The following is a 23,251-nucleotide window of genomic DNA, read 5'->3' as shown; positions in this document are numbered from 1 at the left end:
TGGTGCAGATTCGCGAGGTAAAGCGGTGGTCACGTGCCGCTTCCGGTGGCTCTCGTCGGAGATCACGTTTGATTTTCCACGTATCGATAATCCCCTAATCTTATTCGCACCGAAGCCTCCCGGTGAATCGACGATTATGTAGCAGCAGGCTGCCTAGAGCTATCGAACGAATACGCTCTGGTTTCACGAAGAAACAGTTTTCTAGTTCGAAAGCATCTCGATTTTCCGACAGGCCGAATTGCGAGATCGCCGATCGAATTTCACGAGCCAGCCAGAGACCGATCGGTCGAAAGCGAACGATCGAGCCTCGTTTATCGAGGGAGCACGATCAGCCAGCATGAAATTTCGCAATTAAATCCATACAATGATGCACACCGATTACGTGGCTTTCACCGTGCACGGTACAGTCGACCGGCAATTAACAATAAATATCTGTTAAACGAGCTGTAATCCCGTTACTCTGCTCGGGAGGATCCATCCTCTACGCCTGGCTACACGTTTTCTGAAACGTCTTGGATTCGGCTGTGAGAATACCGGTTCAAAGGGAATCGATAACCCTCCACTCGGGGGGGAGCATTAGGGTGTGGAAATCGCTTTCGGTAGGTTAGCATTGGTAGCGTGTATCCGGAAAGGATTTTTCCACAGGCTGTCTGCCGGTTCGCGGTTTTCTTCTCGTGCGTCGCGTGACGCTTCTTTTTCCAGCGACCGACACGCGCTGTGCAACGGCACACCAGATTTACCATGGAATTTTCCCCGCGGCCACGTGTTATTTCCGTCGAATGTGTTTCGCCGCGGGAACGAACGCGGCGGAACGTCATCGTTTAGAAACGAAACAACGGCGACGGTGGTTTCTTTCATTTATGGTCTCGTGCGAGCGTGAACTCTCCGATAAATACGCGCGAGACTAATCGCGAGCCGAGCGAACGCGCGCGGTCATTCTTCAGCTCTATCTGCCAACGAGATCCGGATATTTCGTGAAAATTTTCATCTTACCGGAGCGGTTCTCGTTCGGGAAGAACAGTATCCACACGTTTACAATACACGCTGACGAAGGTATGCTTGTACATTTCACAGAATCGGGACGATGGATCATCAGCAAACCGGTCGGAAGCAAGCGGTGAACTCGCCGGAACTGGCGTTGGCGAACGAGGTGTTCAATCTGTTCTGCAACGCGACCACTCTGAAGACCATACTCGGCCACTTCCGACACCTGTGCGACCTGCTCAAGATCAGGCCGAACACGATCACCCAGTTCTACCCGAAGCTGAAGGGGAAGCTGCGATCGTGGAAGGCGCTCGCTCTGTGGAAGAAGTTCGATCAGAGGGCGAACCATAAATGTTACAATCGTGGCAAAGCGTGCCCCAATACAAGGGTAACTGTCCCTTTCGTTTCGATTGAACCCTTCTAGTGCCAGGCATTTTACGGAGTACATGCGAAGAATGTCACGGGCCGATTTGACATGCGCGCTTATAACAATAGCTTTATAACGAACAAAATTCCGATTTCCTGGAGGAAAATTGTACTATTTATTCTTGCTGAAACTTAAACAATATGGAATATAATATTGTGCAGCAAGATTTTTAGTTATAAAATGCGGTCTGTACTATTGGCATTGGAGATAATGATCTGAACGTAAGCAAGCAAGGCCCGTCGCAGTTTTCGCACAAGGCACTAAAAGGATTTAGATGAAGGGATAGAAACTGAACGGAGATGTTGTTGCAGGTGTTGATCATCGGAGGAGGTCCTTGCGGGCTTCGTTCGGCTATAGAGGCTCAGCTGTTGGGGGCAAAGGTGGTCGTCGTGGAGAAAAGAGATCGGATGTCCAGGAACAATGTTCTTCATCTTTGGCCGTTCGTTATACAAGATCTCCGTGGTCTCGGGGCGAAGAAGTTCTTCGGAAAATTCTGCGCCGGATCGATCGATCACATCAGCATCCGGCAGCTTCAGTGTATCCTGCTGAAGGTCGCCTTGATCCTGGGCGTCGAGTTCCACGAGAGCGTGAGCTTCGATTCTCTGATACCGCCGCCGGAGAACCAGGAAGAAGGCAGTGAGTAGCTGACCTCTACAGTCAGGGACAAACTGACAGGGCACCCTATTGATTTCTTCGTTTCTGTCCCGTGGATAACATAAATTAAGCACACGCATCGTCTTACACGGTTTTGGTAAAACCGAAATGTTGTGCTCCGCGTGAGTTCATCTAGAAAAATGTAAATTTTCAAGACACGTTAATGGGACAAAGCGATTATGTATTTAAAGATAAGATTATGTATTTAGTGGAATGTACAAAAAGGATTTACCAGTTTCGTTCAATAGGTTCGCAGAGCCTGCTTTAGTTTTTCGACACTTAACTGGTGCCGTTCATGTTCAACGCACTATTTTAACCCTTTGCACTCGAAGCCATGTTAGCTCTAAAACGAAACATGTCTTCCGACCTAAAATATTTCCCTTCTATACATATTTTTTGATACTGTACATACGAAAATGGTGCAATTTACACGTAGAGCACTGAAATGTTTAGTAATTTATTAAATACAAACAAATTCAACACGTTCGTCGCCGCGTCACCCATATATTGGTGACGGAATTATTTGTGCAGGTTTCAAAATGAATTTTTACGTTGATATATTCATTGTACTAAACTTGATTAGGATCTGCAACATGCAAGAAAGTTGGAGGATTACTCGGTATCATACATTTAATTTTCTGCAATTTTTATTTCATTAAATAACTTACTTTGATTTTATGGAATTATTGGGGTTTCTAGTTTGGCAGTCAAAGTGTTAATAATGTAAATAATATTTTTAATAATGATACAGCAATTTTTAGTGGCGCCTTACAGTCGCCATTCGAGTGCTAAGGGCTAATTCGTCAAGAGTTATCAATTGTCGACCGTTGTGATATAATACTCTCGCTAGGTTTCCCCAGGTATTTTCGATAACGTTAAGATATTTCCGGCTATGTGTGCAATACAATCGATTCGCTACAAATGTACGTTCCCTTCCGATGTCACGCGGAAGCGAGAAGAAGCGTCGGGTGTCCTATCTTTTCGCCCCTGGCTGTATGCATCAGGGAACTTGTTCATCAGCGAATCCTCGTTTCAGAAATCGGCTGGCGAGCGAAAACAACCCCCGCGGATCACCCGGTTTCCCAGTACGAGTTCGACGTGTTGATCGGCGCGGACGGTAAGAGGAACACGCTCGAAGGTTTCAAGCGAAAAGAATTCCGAGGGAAACTGGCGATCGCCATAACGGCGAATTTTATAAACAAACGCACCGAGGCGGAGGCTCGAGTGGAAGAGATCAGCGGTGTGGCTTTCATCTTCAATCAGAAGTTCTTCAAGGAACTGTACCAGGAGACTGGTATCGATCTCGAGAATATCGTGTACTACAAGGACGACACACATTACTTCGTGATGACCGCGAAGAAGCACAGTTTGATCGACAAGGGAGTTATTCTGCAGGTATCTACATTTCGAACGTTACATTAGGCTGGGGAAAAAGAAATCCATCATTTTCACGTGAACTTCAAGACTATTTAACGTGTTTCGGATTGTCCGATTTGGGTCAAATACGCAATTGTTCTATAATTTGTTGGCATTTTAAAGGTAGCTTCATAAAGCCCCTCTCATAGAAGTCTTGGTCCCTATTGGCGAAAATCTTCTCTTGATGCCAATTTCTTATCACTAAGGAAGTTTTGCAATGCAAGAGAAACATGGTAATCGCTTGGTGCCAGGTCCGGACTATATGGTAGATGCATCAAAACTTCTCAACCAAGCTCCCGTAGTTTCTGGCGAGTCACTATAGACGTGTGCGGCCTGGCGTTGTCCTGATGGAACACAACATCTCTCCTGTTGGCCAATTCTGGCCGTTTCTGGTCAATCGCTAGCTTCAAACGGTCCAGTTGTTGAGAGTAGAGATCCGAATTTATTGTTTGGCCATATGGAAGCAACTCATAATAAATGATTCCTTTCCAGTCCCACCAAATACACAGCAGAACCTTCCTGGCCGTTAGTCCTGGTTTGGCCACCGTTTCAGCTGCTTCACCGCGCTATGACCACGATTTTTGGGAAGTTTTGATGCATCCACCATATAGTCCAGACCTGGCAGCAAGCGATTACCATGTTTCTCTTGCATCGCAGAACTTCCTTAGTGATAAGAAATAGGCATCAAGAGAAGATCGTGAAAATCGATTACTAGAGTTTTTCGCCAATAGGGCCCCAAGACTTCTATGAGAGAGGCTTTATGAAGCTACCTTTAAAATGGCAACAAACTATAGAACAAAACGGTGCATATTTGAGCCAAATCGGACAATCCGAAACATAAAGTCTTGAAGTTCACGTAAAAGTAATGGATTTCTTTTTCCCCAACCTAATAATAGAACGGAAGGATAATGGTAAGCCGTTTATAGCTTGAGAAGCAGTATTCCATGCAATAACGATATCACGACATTGTTAGGATCACGCGGACACTGCCAAATTACTTGCCAAAGAGAACGTGGATCGCGAGGCGTTGATGCTTTACGCTCGCGAGGCGGCGGAATTCTCGACGGAATACCAAATGATGGACATGGAATTCGCAGTGAATCATTACGGGCAACCAGACGTGGCTATGTTCGATTTCACGTCTATGTACGCGGCGGAGAATGCTAGTCGAGTTTTGGAGCGTCGCGGCCATAGATTGCTCATGATCCTTGTCGGCGACAGCCTGCTGGAGGTTCGTTCGATCGCGTTTCATTGCACGCTACCTAAATAGAACTGCCACATGCGACCGGTACTTATTTTTCTTTTATAAGGTACGGAAAACTAAATGAAAACCTATTGCAGCCGTTCTGGCCGACCGGTTCCGGTTGCGCGAGAGGATTTTTGAGCTCGTTGGACGCCTGCTGGGCGATCAAGCAATGGGGATCATCGATATCACCCCTGGAAGTGATCGGGGAACGAGAATCGATCTACAGACTTCTCGGACAGACCACCCCGGAGAACTTGAACAGAGACTATGCTGCGTACACTCTGGACCCGCACACCAGGTATAACGCGGTTCTTTGAAGACACCTCGTAGTCTTAGAACACAGATAAAATACAGGGGACACCTTTGCAAATTTTGTTTTCATGGGCAAAAGTTTCAAAGAGTCTTGAAATTTTCTGGGACTACGCGTGTACAGTATTGATTGCTTTCTTGCCAAATTCCCGTTCCCGAGAACCTGTTTCTCCTTCTAGCAGCTTTTATTCAATAAAAGTGTGTAATCGAAGGAGGCAATCAATAAAACTGATATTTTACGTGCACCGATCTAATTATTTTTGTCCCTTACTATTAGCTTCGGACAATTTTATTTTCTGATTGTCTACAGTAACTGAATTCTCTTTAAGATACCCAAATCTGAATGTATCCTCTGTAACACCGATGCAAGTGCGAAGTCTCCTCGATACAGATGATCCCGACAGCGCCAAGCAGCTTCCAGTACCATCTGACATTGATATTCCTAAGAAACGCCGTCGCCGCGGTGAGTTTCAAGAATCTGATTCAGTTATGATGGCAAAGATACTTCATTAAAACGTGTTACGCTACGTTTGTGCAGATCTCCACGGAGATTCCCAGATCCATCCAGACATGCTGCTCCGCTGGCTGCAAAAGCAGGTAGCTCTGTACGACTCGGTGAAGATTCAAGACATGGGCGCCTCGTTCAAAAACGGTCTCGCCATTTGCGCAATCATCCACAGATACCGTCCGAATCTGATCGATTTTCACAGCTTGCAACCGGACGACGTGGAAAAGAATAACCAACTGGCCTTCGACGTTCTTGAGAAAGAATTGGGCATACCGCCGGTGAGTTATCGCGAACAATTCAACTGTCTTCGAAGATTCAAATTCAGTTTTCTTGAACTCCTCGATTAATGTTTTAGATAATGACCGGAGAAGAGATGGCTGAGTGCGACGTCCCCGACAAGCTCGCCATGTTTTCCTATCTGACACAGATATACGACGTCTTCCGCGGTGAAATCCCTTACGTGAAACATCCGAAATTCGTAAGTGTATTGCCAAAATATAAGTAGGCATATTTTGGTAGACGTATTACCGAAAGGAAAGAATATTTTATAGCGTTCACCGGCGCGCACGAAGTCGCGGACAGAGCATCGTTTACCCTCAGCAGCGAAGTATCATTACCCCGGAAAAACGTGTCCCTGTTCTAAAATTCCTGATGCTTCGTCGAATAAAAACTCTTGTTCTCGATCGTACAATGTTTGTGAACAACGATCCGAATCTCGATCGACAAACTCGGTTTCCCGATCGTGTTCCCGAGCAACGATCGATTCGCTAGATTATAATAACAATCGACGGGCATCGTCGAAAAGAAAACTAATCGTAGGAGATCGGAGGTCCGAGAACAGCTGGATACGAAAGAAACTCGAGTCGTTGCGAAGAGTGTTGAAGTTCGCCGGTGGTAACGATGTAGAATGTCGCGTGGGAAATAGTAAAGTTAAAGAATCAATAATCTCTATTATGGAACTGTGATCTTATGGAACTTATTGAACAGGCGTATGGTAAATACGTTCGTTTTAACGAAACATTTCGTATTTGCCGAAGGAACCGGAAAACGAGGAGAGACCGTCGCACAGCAAACATTTGAGCCAAATGACGCCCGATCAAAAAGTCCAGTTGCTCGAACGAATTGCTAGTAGGGAACGGGAGGATGGCGGAACGAGAACGAGACACTCGCGATCAAGACACAACGAAAATTTGAACCCCGCTGACAAAAAGGACACTATCAGTCGACGTTCTCGGAAGAGACGCAGCACGGAGAAGATGGGCGCGACAGTTGTAAGTTTTCCTCTTCCGTGTCTCTCTTTCTATTTACATTGTACGTCTGATAACGAAGTCGTTCGAAGTATTGATCTATCAATATTTTTAATCGTACGTTTTATCTTTTTTTTTTTGAAACCTTTTAGTTAGCAGGCTATCAAAGGTTAGAGTGTTCTTGTTCCATTTAACCCATTCGGCCGAAAATCATTTGAATCTACTGGAAAGTTAAAATGAACTGAGACACGTGTAAAATTTGTTGTTTAATGAGAGGAATAGAAAATAACCGGATGGGTTAAACTCAGGATCAACCCTTTGCGCTTACCAATAATTTGATTACTATATTTGACGTTTCTTATTGGAATTTTTGTAAATAGGATCAATGATATTTTGAGGCAAAGGGTTGTTTCGCAGATTCAACCCCTTATGCGATGGATACTCGTAAAGAATTATTTGGAAGAAAGTATACAGAAAATATTTAAAAAATGAACAGAAGACCGTCGATTTTATAAGGGGTTGAAGAATCGACCACTAACGTTTCACATACATACACTTACACAAAACTTCGAATGCTTATATTCTATATAGTCACGCTGGCAGAAGATTAAACCAATTATTTATTCTGGGATAATCGTATCGTCAATCGTATTTATTGGATTTACCATAACCATGGCGCAGAAGGAATTCATTGCATTCTAATCGCTTCGCATAGATCAACGAAAGTAACAGTGGAACATTGCGAATACGTATCGGTTATGTTGTAAAACTTTTTCTATCCATGTCTCTTTATATTTATGTTGTAATATACTTGCTACGCAAGCTTTCGTATTTGTCCTATTGACTAAAAAGATGAAAATAGATGAAAATGGAAAGAAAGAAATAATAAATTAGGCTGAAATAGATTACGGTAGAGTTTCTGAGTAGTTGTTGAGAAAGTAGAGTAGAAATCGTAAAAGTCAAAGTAATGTTTAACATTCTTGTGTAAACGATAGAAGCGAAAGACAGAGTCTTCCTTTTATTTTACCCTTTTATGTGATTGTGCGAGTTTGAGAAAGAGAGAACCGAACCACCGAATACGAGACGGTGTGTTGCAATTAATTTGAGAATTTTTGAGAACTAGTTGCCTCGGAGGCCGAAACTTCGAGCTCTGTTGAAAGTGGACAGGAACGAAAGATTAATCTGACGATATTTTTCTCACGTTCTCGCGACGCACGCGTTAAAGGAGGAAAGGCAGAAGAGACTGGCCGATATCGAAATGAATCGTGCAGATCGCATGCGAAGACGGCAATATTTACGAAAGATGGCGACGCAGCAATTCTACAAAAGTGTGCAGATGCTGCAGGCGAACGCGAAACGCGAGAAAGACGAGCCGTTCGAAGATTATTCGATATTCTTGTACCGTCAAACTGCGCCGGATTTCAAGGATAGAGTGAAATACCTTGAACAGAAAATATTATACCCAGTAAGCCAGAGACACCGAACGATTTTTCGGAGTGTAGATAATGCGGTTTTGCTCCTCTTAACAAACAGTTTTGTGAATTAAAACTATTATCATTAGTCCGACGGTCCGACGGTGGATCATCGCGTAATAATTCTTGTATGTGAATGATTTCGGCATGTACTGCTCATTTACATACTAATTGGATTCGAATATTCAATGGAAACGAAAGAGAGGCGTACGCTTCTTCTTGTTTAACACTAACAACATACAACACGAGGAAACCAACAGATGCAACATACGAGAATTTCGTGCATGCGATCGATATACAATAATATTGTAATAAGTTGACGGCTACAAAATTATACTACTAACCGGTTTGACAAAGAGTATAATACACCGTAAACGATTTTTGTATATCTTCTCATAATCGGACTACTATTTTTGCATAGTTTTACGAAAGCTCTATTTTGTACACTTTTAAACTGGCTACTACTTCTGTATAGTTTTTTTTTTCTTTTTCGCGCTATTACACTAACATTGAAATTATTAATTGAGGGGAACATAAACTTGAAACGTTAATGTTCTGTTTGTACGCTTCCTTTTACAAGTTTGTTGAATTCGTAATTGTTCGTACCGTGTGTATGCGTCCGATTCATCCTATATTGTAAATTTCTTTTAGGACAGGGAACCCAAGATGCACGCCGGACACCGTAGAAACAGCATAGACGAAGAGTTTTCCGGAAGAATAAAAAATATCGAGGACAAACTGAAGGGTTCCGCACCGTCCGAGAAGAAACCGAGGGATCTTCTACGCGCAATTGGTTTGTCTTAGCTAATTAACACTTACCGATTGACGGGATAAAGCCCGTCGATTGACAGGGCCCGCTCTAGGGGGGGGGGGGACAACCCGGGCATTTGCCCGGGGCGCCAAAATTTAGGGGCGCCATTTTGGCTTTGGCTGTAAGTGTGAGAAAAATATTGATGTGTTAAATATTCAATTCATAGAAAATTTCAGACTACCCTTGCCAGACAATTTTGCTAAAAAAAAAAAAGGTCATTTTGTTCAGCGCGGTGCTTAGTGCCTAAAAAGGGGCGGCAATCTGTTTTTTTGCCCGGGGCGTCGTAACCGCTAGAGCGGGCCCTGTCGATTGATCACTTGGACTAAACGTTTCGGAAATTTGAATAAAGGCAAGATCGAGAAAACCGATTGGAACGTGAAGGAGATCGAAAAGAAAATCGAGGAGAGTAAGATGGGCCGATCGGCCCGGCACGACAAAGTAGAACGGGTGCCGAAATGGAGTCGAGAACAGGTTGGCATAGAAAAAGATTAACAAACGACGATAGTCAACGCCTTTTCAGATGTGTATATGCTTGATTCAGTTTTTAGCTCGACAAATCAAGATGGAGAAGAAGGGGCGTGATCAGAAGGAGTCAGATAGTAAGTACGCTGATATTGACAATACCCTGAAGAATATAGACAAGAAGATCAAAGAGGGTAATGTGCTCGGGTACAATAAAGTCTCGGCTATGGCCGAACAATTTTCGAATAAAAATCAGGACGCGGAGCCCAAGGTGCAGAAATCGGTAAATACGATACTACAGAATCTCTCAATACTCGAAGATCTAGTCAGCAAGCTGTTCGAACGTGTACACGTTCGTTTCTTATTTCGTACTGTATCGTCTAGTTGGAGAAACTAGTTTTGTGTACCCGTCTACCTGTATACACGACCCACGTGTAAAGTATTTCAATGTTTCATGTCACCGTAAACTGTCCACAGCTAAACGTTTTACTAAACTCTTGATACACGAACTACTAATCGCATTGATACTAGAGTAATCTTCGTAACATTTAATTATATGATACACTGTAAAGCGTATGTGCTGGCTAAAATGTTACTGTATTGAAGATTTCGAATTAACAATTACTACGCCATTTAATATGTTTCTTACAGAACGTTAAGCCTACCATTACGTTGCCTGCTCAAGGAGGTTCGGAGATGTGTCATTTCTGCAATAAGAGAGTTTATTTGATGGAGAGACTAACCGCTGAAGGGAAATTCTTCCATAGAGGCTGTTTTCGTTGCGAATATTGTTCTACCTCATTAAGAATAGGTTCGTCGACCCCCTTTAGTATTGAATAACTCTAAACAAGTACGCTGATCTGTCTTCTCCTATTTCTAGGAAATCACACGTTCGACAGAGAGAAAAACGGCGGACGATTCTATTGTACACAACACTTCGGTTTCTCAGGAACGATAAAAGCTCGCGTGGAAAAGAAGAGGCTTACCTCGTTGAACAAGGAAAATATACCTATCGCGTCTGCGAACGTAAAAACACCCGAAAAGGTAGAACTCGAACTTCAATCGTGTAAATGGATTAGAACGGATAGTAAAAAATTTTGTAAAAATTCAGGTGAAGACGCCTTTGGAGGGCGTCGTTGGGCTCGATTTACTCGATCGTGGTCAAACACCCGAGAGAATAGAATTCGAAAATTTGGCGGGCATATCGGACGCCGAAGAACCGCAAAGTCAAATGGACGAGGATGAATGGACGGATAGAAATTTCGGTGCATCCACTGCGGAAATGGGTTCCAGCGACGACATCTCGGATATGAGGTACGTTTTGACCAGAGGATCCGAAAATGTTGGGTTGGCACATAGGTTCTCGAAAATTTCGAAAATTCTTGAATACTCGGGATTCTCGAGCACGTTCGTGAACCTGACTCCCGACCATCGGGCACTTGAATATCCTTATCAAATTATTTATATTGATTTAATAGCGACTCGGAAGACGACAACGAAGTATACGAGGAAGCGATAGATCAACCTTTGACGACCGAAGGAACCCTCGAACTTGCCAAGAATTGGACGTTACGGTATTCTCATCCACACGCTGCAATGGGACAATCGGATACAGGCAGCAACGAGTACGAAGACTCGAGCAATGAATACACAAACGAAGGTACTATTGTACAGAGTGTTCGCATATGTTTTATAGTAGAAAAATGTAAAACAGTGAAAATATTTGGTTCAAGACAAAATATGAAAGAGCGTATCAATTTTGCCTACTTCTTATCGCAAAAAATCAGCGAGATAATATAATAATAATTCAACTAAATCGTTGCAATAGATTTTCAAAGAATATGGTCTGTATAGGCTTTTAAATTAAAATGAAAAGTATTCAAAAACTCTTTCTAATCCTACTTTCCGGTACAGATGAAGAGAGTACTACGGCCACAGAAGATGAAGAGGACATGCGCGCTCGGGAACTCAGAAGGCTAGAAGTATGGTTGAAGCATCCTACTCGCAGTTCCGACACGGATTCTGGTTCGGAAACGGAGGTGAAAATTTCTCAAGATTCTGTAGATAGTATAGCTCAAGAGTCACTTGTACTCCCTGAATCCGTTTCCGTGCAAATTCCTGACTCTATATCGTCCCAAGAGACGCGTGCAACCGATAGTGAAACTGTAATTAATCAGAACGTTATTGGCACAGAAAATGTTCAAAACTTATTGAATGCAGAAGCGTTAAAAACCGATGTACCCACCGCAGATACAGGTCAACAGATAGAAAACGTATACGAGAGTGAAGCATGTGGAAGCGTAATTCCCGTTCTTGATCACCCACTTGATATAACTCCAGATACAGTGATAGATAACACCACTAAATCAGGTATCTCTCTCGATCAATTTGTTAATCAGAGTAATATCTCCAATAATACAGAAGAGGGTCACTTGGGACACGAAAATTTAGTGGAAGAGAAAGTTTCTTCAAATTTAAATTCAACTCAAACAATTATAAGCGACAACGATAACGATAGCAGTCACTTAAATAATACAATAATTTCTGACAGTGAACCTTTAGGTAAACCACAATTTATTGATAACGAATCGCACCGAAAAGTAACTTCTGTCGATAACGAATTAAATAATACAGTAACCCCTGGTTTAGATGTTACAACTCCTGCCGCCAGTAATACATTAGAAACTGAACTGCAAACAGAGTTTGCAGGAATTATGCTTCCAGATGCTATTCCATTTAGTCAGGCTAATTATGATAGTGCAATGCAACCTGGTACCGAAGAGGGTGCCTCTTTCACGGAGAAACTTCCAGATCTGGTAACTTCCTTCTCAAAACGCAGTAGAGAATCGTCGCCGTCGTCCTCGTCTGAATTGTACAACTCTGCCGAAACGTTGTACGACGAATTATGCGTATCCGAGGCTCTTGCAAAAACTACAGAAGAATTCGAATCGGATGATGTAAAAGAATTGGAAAGCGACACGTTGAAGAAAAAATATAGTGAACTGAAGCTGTCCATAATGGGCCCCGAGCAAATCCCAATTGTAACGATTACTTCTCCATCTCCAACGAATGAGAAACCGTCGGAACAAATGTCCGTCGAAGACGCTAAATTAAGAGTTCCTAAAGAAATTCCTGCCCAACCGGTTCAGTCCGATGGAAATAGTTCATTCGATAAGCTGAAGCGAGACTTGCGACAAAGAAAAGCGAAGAACAAGATTCCTATTGGCGAACTTCGACCATTATCTAGAGAAAATGCTCAACAAAAGATGGATAAATATTTTGACAAGGTTGAGAAAAAGACTAAGAAAAATAGCACGAAAAGGTCAAGCGTAAAAAATACAAATGAGGAAACAATCGATGTGAAAGTTGTCGAGTTAGACATTAAACCTAAATTGTCTAACAAAGTTGAAGCGAAGGACATAATGAAATATTTTCAGAAGTCCATGCTTGAAACTTCCAATAGACCAAAAAGCGACAACGATGAAAGATCTGGGGACTCGAGTGAGCATAAACAATCTGAAGATGAATGTGATATCAGCATGAGCATTGATGACAATGATATCGATTCTATCACTAAACAGTTTAACCAAATAGAATTGCAGAATGAAGAAATACCTCCGATCGATGCTGAAGATATGAAGTTTGAGTCCAATGTTCCCTCGACAATGTCGCATTTAGAAAACATAGATTCCCAGGATAATACAGAAGTTGCAAACAAAATAGGGGACTTGCCTGGAACTACAGAAAATAAAGTAGATAGAAATATATATCAAATGCAGTCTCCGGAAGTGGCAAATATGAATGTTGCAAATAATATTCTGGACAAGCAATTACATATGGAGAAACCAAGCATTAAAATGTTGTGTCCAGAACTTGACAATTTGACTTCGGAACAGATTGCTACCGACTCGAAGAAAGAAGTGTCAATTCCACAACATAATACTAACATCTTAGAAACTACGTCGCTTGGAGTTAACAGTAACATCTTAGAAAGTAAGTCGCTTCCAGATAAAACAAATATGTCCGTTGAACCTCATAATAAAATGGACGCTAATGTTACACAGCCGACGTTACTACCACGGCGTAAGAGTAATATTTTAAAAAGTCTACTGGACATAAATGAGCCAGATACTACAACTGAATCTAATAAAAATATTGAAATCAACAGAACGCAAGTAACGTTAAGCCCACAGCTCAACAGTGTGAAGATAACGGATGTTAACAACAAGTATAATTTACGTGCCAGCGATAGTAACTTAAACATAAAGAAAGATGTTACCAATGAAATTGAAGAATTACATAAAAATTATCAATCTTCTTGCGAACTAGCGAGCCTTTCACCGAGGCACGATCCAATTTCAAAAGTTAAAGTTATAGAGCAAAATGTTGAAGCTTTGAGGAAGGTGGATAAAATAAACGTAGGCAATAGTGCAACTTCATTGAACTCGTTGAACGAAGCTCCGATAAAGCCAGAAAGGAAGCATACACCGCACGTATTCAGTTCCCTAGTAAATCTGAGTTCTTCGAGTGCATTATCTGCACCCGAGGTTCCTGTAAGAAAAAGATCTGCGAAGAAAAATGTTAATGTTGCGCCTGCTTTGGAAAAACCTGTCTTCAATGTGCATCCGTCTTGCTCCGCATCAAACGAAAGATTGGCTCAACCAAATATTTCTACCGATAAACACAAAGCAGAAACAAATAGTATGAGTCAGGCACAAGGGTGTATTGACAATTGCAGCAGCACAAGCTATAATCCAGATACATTAGGAAATAGTTCTATGGAACAAACATATTCTTATTCCACAATGTCTCCACCATCAATTAATACTGATCAGCGTGAATCTACAAGATCTGTACCTCCTAAGAATGGTAGATCGAGAAAAGATAAATGCGTAGTGTCGTAACATATACATACATATACATATATATACATATATTTTAATTTATATACTGTATACGATTGCATCGAATACGATGAAGAAACCTATAAGCGCGATTGTTATAACTTTACGAAAGTGTATTTTTCAGTTTCATGATTTAAATTTAAAGAAATGCTGTGAGATACGTTAATAAAGTAAACTTAGATATTACTTATAGTTGGCTGATGGTGATACATGTATTTTCTTTAAAAAAAAAAACAAAAAAGTACCCAGGGCCATTGAAGAAAAGGTAAAGCATTTTTATATATAAATGGAGTGACATTTATCAAACTAATTTTGAATTAACAGTGACTCAAACCGATTAATCGTTTGTGCTTTGTTTAGTGTTCATGCTAAAACTGGTAACGTAACTGACCGAATTTGTATTAATTCTGAAATTACCACCAGCCAATACTTTATTAAACAATCTCACTCTGTCATCTTGAAAGAAATACAAAGTTATCATCACGATCCATATCGCAGTAAGAAGCGTGAGTGATCATAAATCAGGAGCATCATATATACTTTTTTTAATACGTTCATGTTAAACTCACAACTTATTTATTAATCTGACACTGTCTCTGTTTTGTCAAGTTCTAAAATGTGTTAAATGTTAGAGATTTTATGCGCAGAACGCAACCCTGATAGAATGCAGTCTGTTCTCCAGCATTTTACTTGGTCTTTCACTAATCTACTAAAAATACATTTCTGTTTTGCTGTAACACCCAAAAACGTTTACACCCCTGCGATACTATTTTCATTTACTGAAAACGATACATTTTTCTACAGGTTGCCTCAAACGATGGCACATCTGAGGAGAGCGAGGAGAACTCAGCCACAGAAATATCAACGGACTCTGAATTCGAGCACGATGGGGCGACACCAACTCAGCACGAGATTCCAGAGATCACAATCAACGACTCTTACATCAGGAAGACCAGAGGAAATTATGTAGAACCGAAGAGAGTTCAAGTGAAAAGCAAAGTCATATCGTCGATCAATGGGAACTTGAAACAGGCCACGGAGGGAAATCTGAAATCGCAGCTAAAAACGATGGACAATCCCGTAAATTCTTCTCACCCTGAGAAGAAGGAAAGTAACTCGAACTTATTGGGATCCAATAACTCAAACCGAGTTCCACTAACAAATCCAAGAAAAGGGGATTACTTGTTGAACCGAACTCATTCGACAGAGTGTATCGCTTCCAAGTTGTCTTTGGAGCTGAAGAAAAAGTATTTGCTTGGTGGATCGGCTTTCGGTGGATCTGTTATGAAATCTGGATCAGCATCGAATGTAGATACTCAATTACGGAATCTGACAGATGCCATTTCTCAACACCAAAAGCTCCTGAACCCAGCACCGGAACCAAGTCCGACGATGCAAGCATTTTTACAGGGAACTAGCAAACTAAGGTCTAACAATACTCAACTGTCACCAATATCGCCCACAGCTATGTTTTCGTCTACCCCTGTACGACCGTATACGATGAACCGTTCGGCCCAGAATTTACTAAACAACGACAACCCTATCTACAAGGCAACAATCTTGCCAGAAATCTCGAAAACTCAGTTGCCAGACCTGGTGAAAGAGTCTAGCATTTTGAAGTCAAAAACTGCCCCCAATATTGTCTGCAGCGAGTCAAAGAGCGCAGCAGAGAAGGAACTCCAAAGAGAACAAGTTGTACCTAGTCAAGTTAAAAGTACTGAAATACTGGAGAACGTGAAGAACTCGCAAGTTATCGAGACCAGTTTTACAGGGAATGCAGAAGAGAATAATGGTTTCAGGCCACGTAGTCCGCTGCACGAGACGTCGATCATCGTACCCCAAGTGAACTGGAGTAAAAACAAAGAAGAAACGAAAGATGCAGCTAGCACTGGCGATTCGGAGATAGACAGTGATTCTTTGTCTTCGAGTGACGAAGCAGAAGAAGAGGCAAAGAGTCATCAGGTGATCGCCATCAATCTGTCCCCTCCACGATTGCAAATTCACAGCACAGATGGAGATCTGCTGTTGGACGAAGAAGCCGACAAGTGCAAAGACTTCGATGACGGTCAGTCATTTGAACCGGACTCTATAGAATGCTCCCTCTTAAGAGAAAAGGAATTGAGCCAGAACGTGAATCCTATTGCTCTAGACACGATTACTTGTGCGAACAAGACATCTGTTGAATTGGAAATAGTAAAAAATGAGATTGAACAGTTGGAGTTGCAAGATGATAGCAAGAAAGGCTTCAGCACTTGCAGTAGTCCTATATCGGTGGCATCTACTATATCCAATAAATGTGATGATTCCGAAGAAAATGATGTGACTACGGCAGCGCTCACTGAAACCGAGTTCTCGGAATGGGCTCGGGATGGAGAGGTTTTAGCTTCGGATGATCTACGAGACACAGAATTCAACATCAATCCAGAATTTATCACAACTAGGAAAACATTATCAAATTCCGCGAAAGTAAATTATCCTTCGATCACGATAGCCAAGGAGGAAGACTTGACAGACATGGATTTGGATTCCTTTAAAATCGATAGGAAACAAAGTATACCTGTCAACAATACTTCTCAGCTTTTAGCGAACGGTGAGAATATAGACTTCATGGATACGGATAATGATTCGTTACTGGATGATAGTCTACAAGATGCTTCCAATATGGTTATGCTCAAGAACAGGGGATACGTTGAGTTTGTGAATATTAAAAGCACTCCGGTCCTCGTAAGCTCTCAAGATAAACTAACAGCGGATGCTCCCATAGCAAAATTAGAAATGGAGAATGACTCTTGTTCGGAAGAGGAAGCCTACAACGACAGAAATGTCATAGAGATAAACCCCGTCACCATGGACGATGTCATGAACAAGCTGAACAGTACGATAAATAAGTCGGAGGATGTAGTTAAGACAACCGTAGACTCGAAATTAACTGGCCAACAAGATCAACTCATTACAGAAGCAACGAACAAAGAAACGTATCCTTCGATGGAAGAAGATAGTCTGCTGATTGTCGAACCAGCCGAAGATACTACCACCAGCGAAGTAATTACAATCCTTGCTAGTCCAGTTAATCCGCAAGTATCGATAGTTCCAAGTTTAAATTCTCAAACTCAAAACATTCAGACGCAAGGGCCGTCGAATCAGGAAGAACAAGCAAAAACAGTAGCAGATTCCAGCAATCCGGATTATTTGGAATACGTGAAGCGTCTACAGTCCAGAATCGCAGAGTTTAGCAACGCGAAAGACTCTATAGACGTCAGGAAATCGAAAAGGAAGAATTCAAAGTCTTCTATACAATCTCGTACAGCTGAAATGATAGCGGAAGAGATCAAGAGTCAGGAAGCCGTAGTGAACAACAGTTTTAATTCTCCGGTTACCTCTAGAAAATTAGAAGAAATAACCAGAGAAAGGTTCAAGCAAAAGAACGTGATACAGGATTTACTGATGGACAAATTAGAAGCGCACAAACAGAAATCCGCGGAAAAGAAAGCAAGAAGGGCTGCCAGAGCTTCCTCATTCAACTCTACGCCTGCTCTTTCACCCATAAAACCGCCTCTACCTGGCGGTTCACCGGTTAGTAAATTTGTACCTACCTCGATAGGAACACCAACGAACAGTCCACTGCGAACAACCACTTTTACCGAAGACAAATCATCGTCGGAGACGGCAACAGTTCGAGAACCTCGACAGCTTCTGTGGAAATTGGACAGTGAAAAAGATACAAACAGTGAGAAAAATCTAAAGGATGTTCAATCAGTGGACGATACAACGAAACTACATCACGAAGCAGAGAATGCATTCAAAACGCCGATAGCTCCACCCAGATTGAAGCACGAGGAAGCGAAGAGAACCGCTGAGAAAGCAAGGCAAGACGCGAGGGAAAGAGCTAGGTTGATGAGCGACGAAGATCTAGGTCTTAGCCCAGAAGACAAGATCAAAGAATTAAGAATGAAAGTGGCGCGAAGACAGCTTTCTATGGAAGAGAAGAAAAGTAAAGAGGAAACGCAAGTTGAACCTCGAGCCAGACTTTACAGTGCTGGAGCGCAAAAGAGTGCTGTGAAATTGCAGACAAGTAAAAGCACGGACAACATGAAATCTGTGACAGAAGCAATAAACTTTGAAGGTCTATGTGCTACCAATGCAAAATCGATGGACGAGTTGTTACGTGCCAGTGAATCTCCGAAACCTGATAATCCTGTAGCAGTCGTGAAACGAGATAAAAAGCAAAAGGCAAAGGACCCAGAACGAAGAAAGAGTATCATTCAAGCAGTGTCAGATTTCTTCTTCAAAAAGGACTCTTCTCAGTCGCCGACCAATCAGAAAGACAAATTGTCTATGTTCCGCTTGTCCACTAAATCGAAAGGCAAAGTATGTATCTACACGGTCTTCTTTTCACTTTGTACTTTTGAAGTCTCTTCTGCTATTCGAAAAATACATGTCTCTGATTTTCTTCTACTAATTAGATTCTAAAATGTTTCAGTTATGTAAATCGTATTCGGAAGGGTCTGATGTAAGCAACTCATAAGTCATTGATACTAATTTTTCCAGTATTAGCTTTCTTATGCCACTATTTGTATTCGCTATTGTATACCGTGCAGGTACTATGATTTTATTTTTCTTTTGCTGCACTTTATCGTCTGCTTTTTCAAGGGGTAACATACTGTTTGGCGTACAAGCTCTGTTCAATTACATTTCCAGTAAACAAATATAAAATTTTCGTAGTAACAGCCTTCCCTCCAAAGAAAGCATGCTGTCGATTGTATATTATAGTATTTGTATTATATTGTTTTATTTATTCATTTCGTTGATGTGTCCTCTGTAAACATGTATTTAACATTAGTTTTGAATTTCAATCATAAGCGAGCATTGTTTAACATCAAATTTCTAGGTATTTACAATGTAACAAATTAAATTTGTTTCTTTCTTTTTGGGGGCCAGATATCTGGTAATTGTTCCTAAAAAATTATGTGTATGTGTATGTATGTGTTTTATAACTGCATTAACTATACAAATTTGAGCTTCCAGTTTCTTTATAAGTTTTCACAGTTTTTCCAATGTGTTTCTTTACAATTTCCAATGTTAATCGAATAATTTTATTGTTAAAGCAATATATAATTTCAGCAATGTGTTTTATTTCACACGTACGCTAAAGGTATTTTGAAAAGTACTACTACAGTAAATTGTTTTTTTCAGCTTGATAAGGTCACACCGCCAAAGATTAATGCAAGACCAAAAAGTGTATGTGAAGGAATGCTCGCAAGGAACTTCCTGAACGAAAATCCACCACCAATTCCACCACCTCCACTTAACTATACTATTCCTACTACAAATGTATCAGGTAAATAGTTATAATTTTGACCATTCTAATTTGCAGGCAGTAAAAGGAACATTATAATATATACTAAATTATATTTAACAGACGACAGTTTATCAGAAGATGACACAAAAACGACAGCGGTATCTGCATCATGCATGCTGAAGGCCACAGTAACCGAAGGATCGTGTAATAGTGTTTCTCGAAAATCAAAGACTACAAAACGAATCGCTAGACAAGCACAATTAAAAAGGTACGCAGTTGGTAAAGATTAAACAGTGATACGACATAAATAAACATTCTGAATACTTAATAGGTTACGAATGGCTCAAGAGATTCAAAGAAAACTGGAAGAAACAGAAGTCAAACAGAGGGAACTGGAAAGCAGAGGGGTCAGCGTCGAGAAAGCTTTGCGCGGGGAAGGAGGTAAAATCAGGCATTATTAGTAGACTGAGGATCTTTATACAAATTCCAATTTTTATAGAAAAAATGCTATTAATATTCGTTAACGTACATAATCATGTGTATTCTACTAATGTCCAATTATTAGATATCAATTAATATTTTTAAACAGACGCTCAAATAAAATGTACGCTTTACATAGAATGTTCCGATCGAGAAGAAGCGGATTTGCTCACAGAATGGTTTGACCTGATGAAGGAACGTACTGAACTGCGTAGATATGAAAAAGAACTTTTAGTACGGGCTCAGGAGGTACAGCTTGAAGATCGCCATGACAGACTACAACAAGAACTACGGGAACGCTTAGCTGACGATGGTTAATATTTTCTTCTCTTCTTATTTTATTTTTATAGTTGTGAATGCTGTAAATCTTAAACAACATAACATACATTGAAATGTTTTAAAATTACACAGATGACAAGAAAACCAGCGACGATGTGAAAAAGGAAGGGGAAATTTTAACAGAAATGTTGGAAATAGTCGCAAAGAGGGATTCGCTCATCGCCCTTTTAGAGGAAGAGCGACGAAGGTGGTGTAAACCTACATGCCAAACACTAATTCCCTCTCCTACACATACAGTTGCCTGTTCCTCGCACGTACCTAATTCATTCTTTTCTCACGGCTCAAAAGATACATCTTCTGTGCTCACATTACTAGTCATCTTATTTGCATACATGTTCTTTGCTAATGTGATAGAATTGTTTGTTAATCTTTACAAAGAGCCTCTAACATTTTTCAGGTTATGATGTTTTGTTAAAACGTATCGATTAACACAAATTGCATTTTCATTTCATAAATGCAAACAAATATTTCCAATCAATATCATATTTTTTAATCAATTCTAAATTGATTCATAGTGCAATACAATTTCAATTTACTTTTTAATATATGTTGTAAATGTGTTTCCTATTGAAACTAACGAACAAACTAGCGTTTTTTTTTTACAATTCCTTTCTGTTATCTACTCACTGTTAAGTTTACAATGCATGGTATATACAAAGTATAATTAAACAAAGCATGAATTACGAAATGCGTTAAGTATACAAAGCATGAATTTTTTATAAATTCTTTCTATATTGTTTCAACCTTGATCATGATCCAACTACGCATGAAAGTCCTTTATACACATTTTTTTTTTATTTTCTGTTACAAGTGTTTAATTTTGCATCGTGATAAAGTGATGTGTTTGTATACATGGCTGTATTGTAACGCCAATGTAAGAATAATAATATTTTAATTGTACTAAAAACTATTTTTTAGTTGTATACACAGTTGGAAAATATTGATAGCATCATTAGATTATAGCGATGTAACTGTTGTTAAATTTTCAATTATCCTTTAAAGGATACTCTAAGAGGAATAAAATATATTATTTTATGTGTTTATGGTAATTATTCCTAAAAAACACATGTCACATTTTTGAAAACGTATTTAGAAATACACAATCGCTAATAGTATACACTTCATTGTTTAAAAGAATGGAAATCTATTGTATACTTTTCTGTAGACCCACTTAATTTAACTGTGATAATAAGATATAAGAAATTTTGTCGCATAACAAATTATTTAAATGTTTTTTTTTTGCTTGTTCATTAATAAATAACAGAGATTTATCATCTGCACGAAATGAAAGGTGTTACCAATGCATCTTGTTTTAAGATTTAGCAGTTAATAGAAACATACTTTTCTTTTAGGTATCAAGACGAAGATCGCGACCTTGAAGCTCAAATGTTGGCTAAAGGCCTCAGATTAACGCCAATAAAAAAATGTGGTCCTAAGTATTCGGTTTAATAGGAAACACATTAATGTTGTACATATACTCCATTCTATATTTTCATTGATGAATTTTAACAATTAATTGAATTAACGATACTGTAAATAAGGAACAGATAGTAACTTATACCAATCGCACCTTAAGTTGCAAATAATTTTTATGCATACTGAAATATACATTGAAGTCTTTATAAGTCTTGTTTGCGCATATAAACGAATCATATCAACACTTTTATAAGCACGGACCAAATGTTCTGTTTTTAAATTATTCACATTATAAATCATGTAGATCATACTTTTATTTAAAATCGTACGCACCGTATGTTCTTGTAAAAGTCCACCATTCATTCACAGTATACACAGTTTGTATCATATTAACCGTGCAATTTTTAAATTGTCCAAACAAGTGGAATTGTGTAATAAACGAACTTCGTTGCGTATTGCTTAAAACATAAGGTAAGACGAATCACAAATAATACAATTAGAAATATTTATACAATCATAATGCAAATAATTGCACGCGCATCGTGCAATCTGTACAGAAACACAATGTGACATACGGATTTTAAAAAATATCTTGTGAATACATATATATTTTGTCAGCGTGAAATATTATTGACCATCATCGTGAAATAATTTATCATGAAAAAGATCATTTTGCCTTTCGTGTACATTAATCAAAATGTAATCGTTATACATACACATATACAGGGTGAATGACTCGCTTGCTTTTGAAGATAAAAGAAAATGCATCATGTATCAAGTAAGTTTGGTCTGATGCATTTTCTTCTATCTTCAAAAGCAAGCGAGTTATTCAGGTGGCCTGTTTATAGTGCCCACCCTGTATAAACTCGATTATCGTATACATGAAATGTTGTATTTTGCAATTTAACAGAGTAACTACAAAAGAAGTGATAATAGTAAATATTGTTTACATATACACACGTGCATCATATGTATATTCAATAAGATGTAGAAATCTATTTTTATGTTTACAAAGAGACTGGTAAACAAAATGTACGAAGAATTATGAGATAATAATAATCCACAAACGTGTAAAATTTTGTATGAAATGTAATCACAATTGGAAAATGAACTTATATTTACAATCAGAATAAGATTTTGAAGTGAGCCTCTGATTTCCTTGCTCTATTCAACGTATAAATATTTATTTAAATATATATGTATAATTGTACGTACTTTAATTTATACATATTTACACGTACACAAATGCATAATAATTCACATCGTTAGTTACATAC

At 39.8% G+C, this 23,251-nt stretch overlaps 1 protein-coding gene across 5 annotated transcripts in view; it reads left to right on the top strand.

Annotated features, from left to right (window-relative positions):
• The window catches only part of Mical (Molecule interacting with CasL), a 61,343-nt gene extending 38,612 nt beyond the window's left edge, over positions 1-22,731 (top strand). The window contains exons 2-27 of one of the 5 annotated variants that reach the window (XM_076801679.1): positions 1,075-1,372; positions 1,723-2,047; positions 3,102-3,460; positions 4,455-4,712; positions 4,823-5,025; positions 5,366-5,499; positions 5,575-5,822; positions 5,900-6,022; positions 6,582-6,815; positions 8,017-8,256; positions 8,915-9,056; positions 9,424-9,545; positions 9,616-9,819; positions 10,188-10,347; positions 10,417-10,580; positions 10,648-10,850; positions 11,015-11,196; positions 11,451-11,575; positions 15,245-18,808; positions 18,921-18,950; positions 19,634-19,778; positions 19,860-20,007; positions 20,071-20,180; positions 20,359-20,532; positions 20,631-20,745; positions 21,911-22,730. In XM_076801679.1, coding sequence (XP_076657794.1) covers positions 1,085-1,372; positions 1,723-2,047; positions 3,102-3,460; positions 4,455-4,712; positions 4,823-5,025; positions 5,366-5,499; positions 5,575-5,822; positions 5,900-6,022; positions 6,582-6,815; positions 8,017-8,256; positions 8,915-9,056; positions 9,424-9,545; positions 9,616-9,819; positions 10,188-10,347; positions 10,417-10,580; positions 10,648-10,850; positions 11,015-11,196; positions 11,451-11,575; positions 15,245-18,808; positions 18,921-18,950; positions 19,634-19,778; positions 19,860-20,007; positions 20,071-20,180; positions 20,359-20,532; positions 20,631-20,745; positions 21,911-22,007 — 8,097 coding nt within the window. In that variant the 5' untranslated portion in view covers positions 1,075-1,084 and the 3' untranslated portion in view covers positions 22,008-22,730. Of the gene's footprint in view, positions 1-1,074; positions 1,373-1,722; positions 2,048-3,101; positions 3,461-4,454; positions 4,713-4,822; positions 5,026-5,365; positions 5,500-5,574; positions 5,823-5,899; positions 6,023-6,581; positions 6,816-8,016; positions 8,257-8,914; positions 9,057-9,423; positions 9,546-9,594; positions 9,820-10,187; positions 10,348-10,416; positions 10,581-10,647; positions 10,851-11,014; positions 11,197-11,450; positions 11,576-15,244; positions 18,809-18,920; positions 19,039-19,633; positions 19,779-19,859; positions 20,008-20,070; positions 20,181-20,358; positions 20,533-20,630; positions 20,746-21,910 lie in introns of those variants that run through there. The other 4 variants (XM_076801678.1, XM_076801681.1, XM_076801680.1 and 1 more) reach the window with 4 other exon arrangements.
• The last annotated feature ends 520 nt before the right edge of the window (positions 22,732-23,251 follow it).

This window comes from Halictus rubicundus, chromosome 16, assembly GCF_050948215.1.
Source record: "Halictus rubicundus isolate RS-2024b chromosome 16, iyHalRubi1_principal, whole genome shotgun sequence".
Classification (NCBI taxonomy): domain Eukaryota; kingdom Metazoa; phylum Arthropoda; class Insecta; order Hymenoptera; family Halictidae; genus Halictus; species Halictus rubicundus.
Note: the sequence above shows the minus strand (reverse complement) of the source record. Positions and strands in the feature narration are given on the sequence as shown.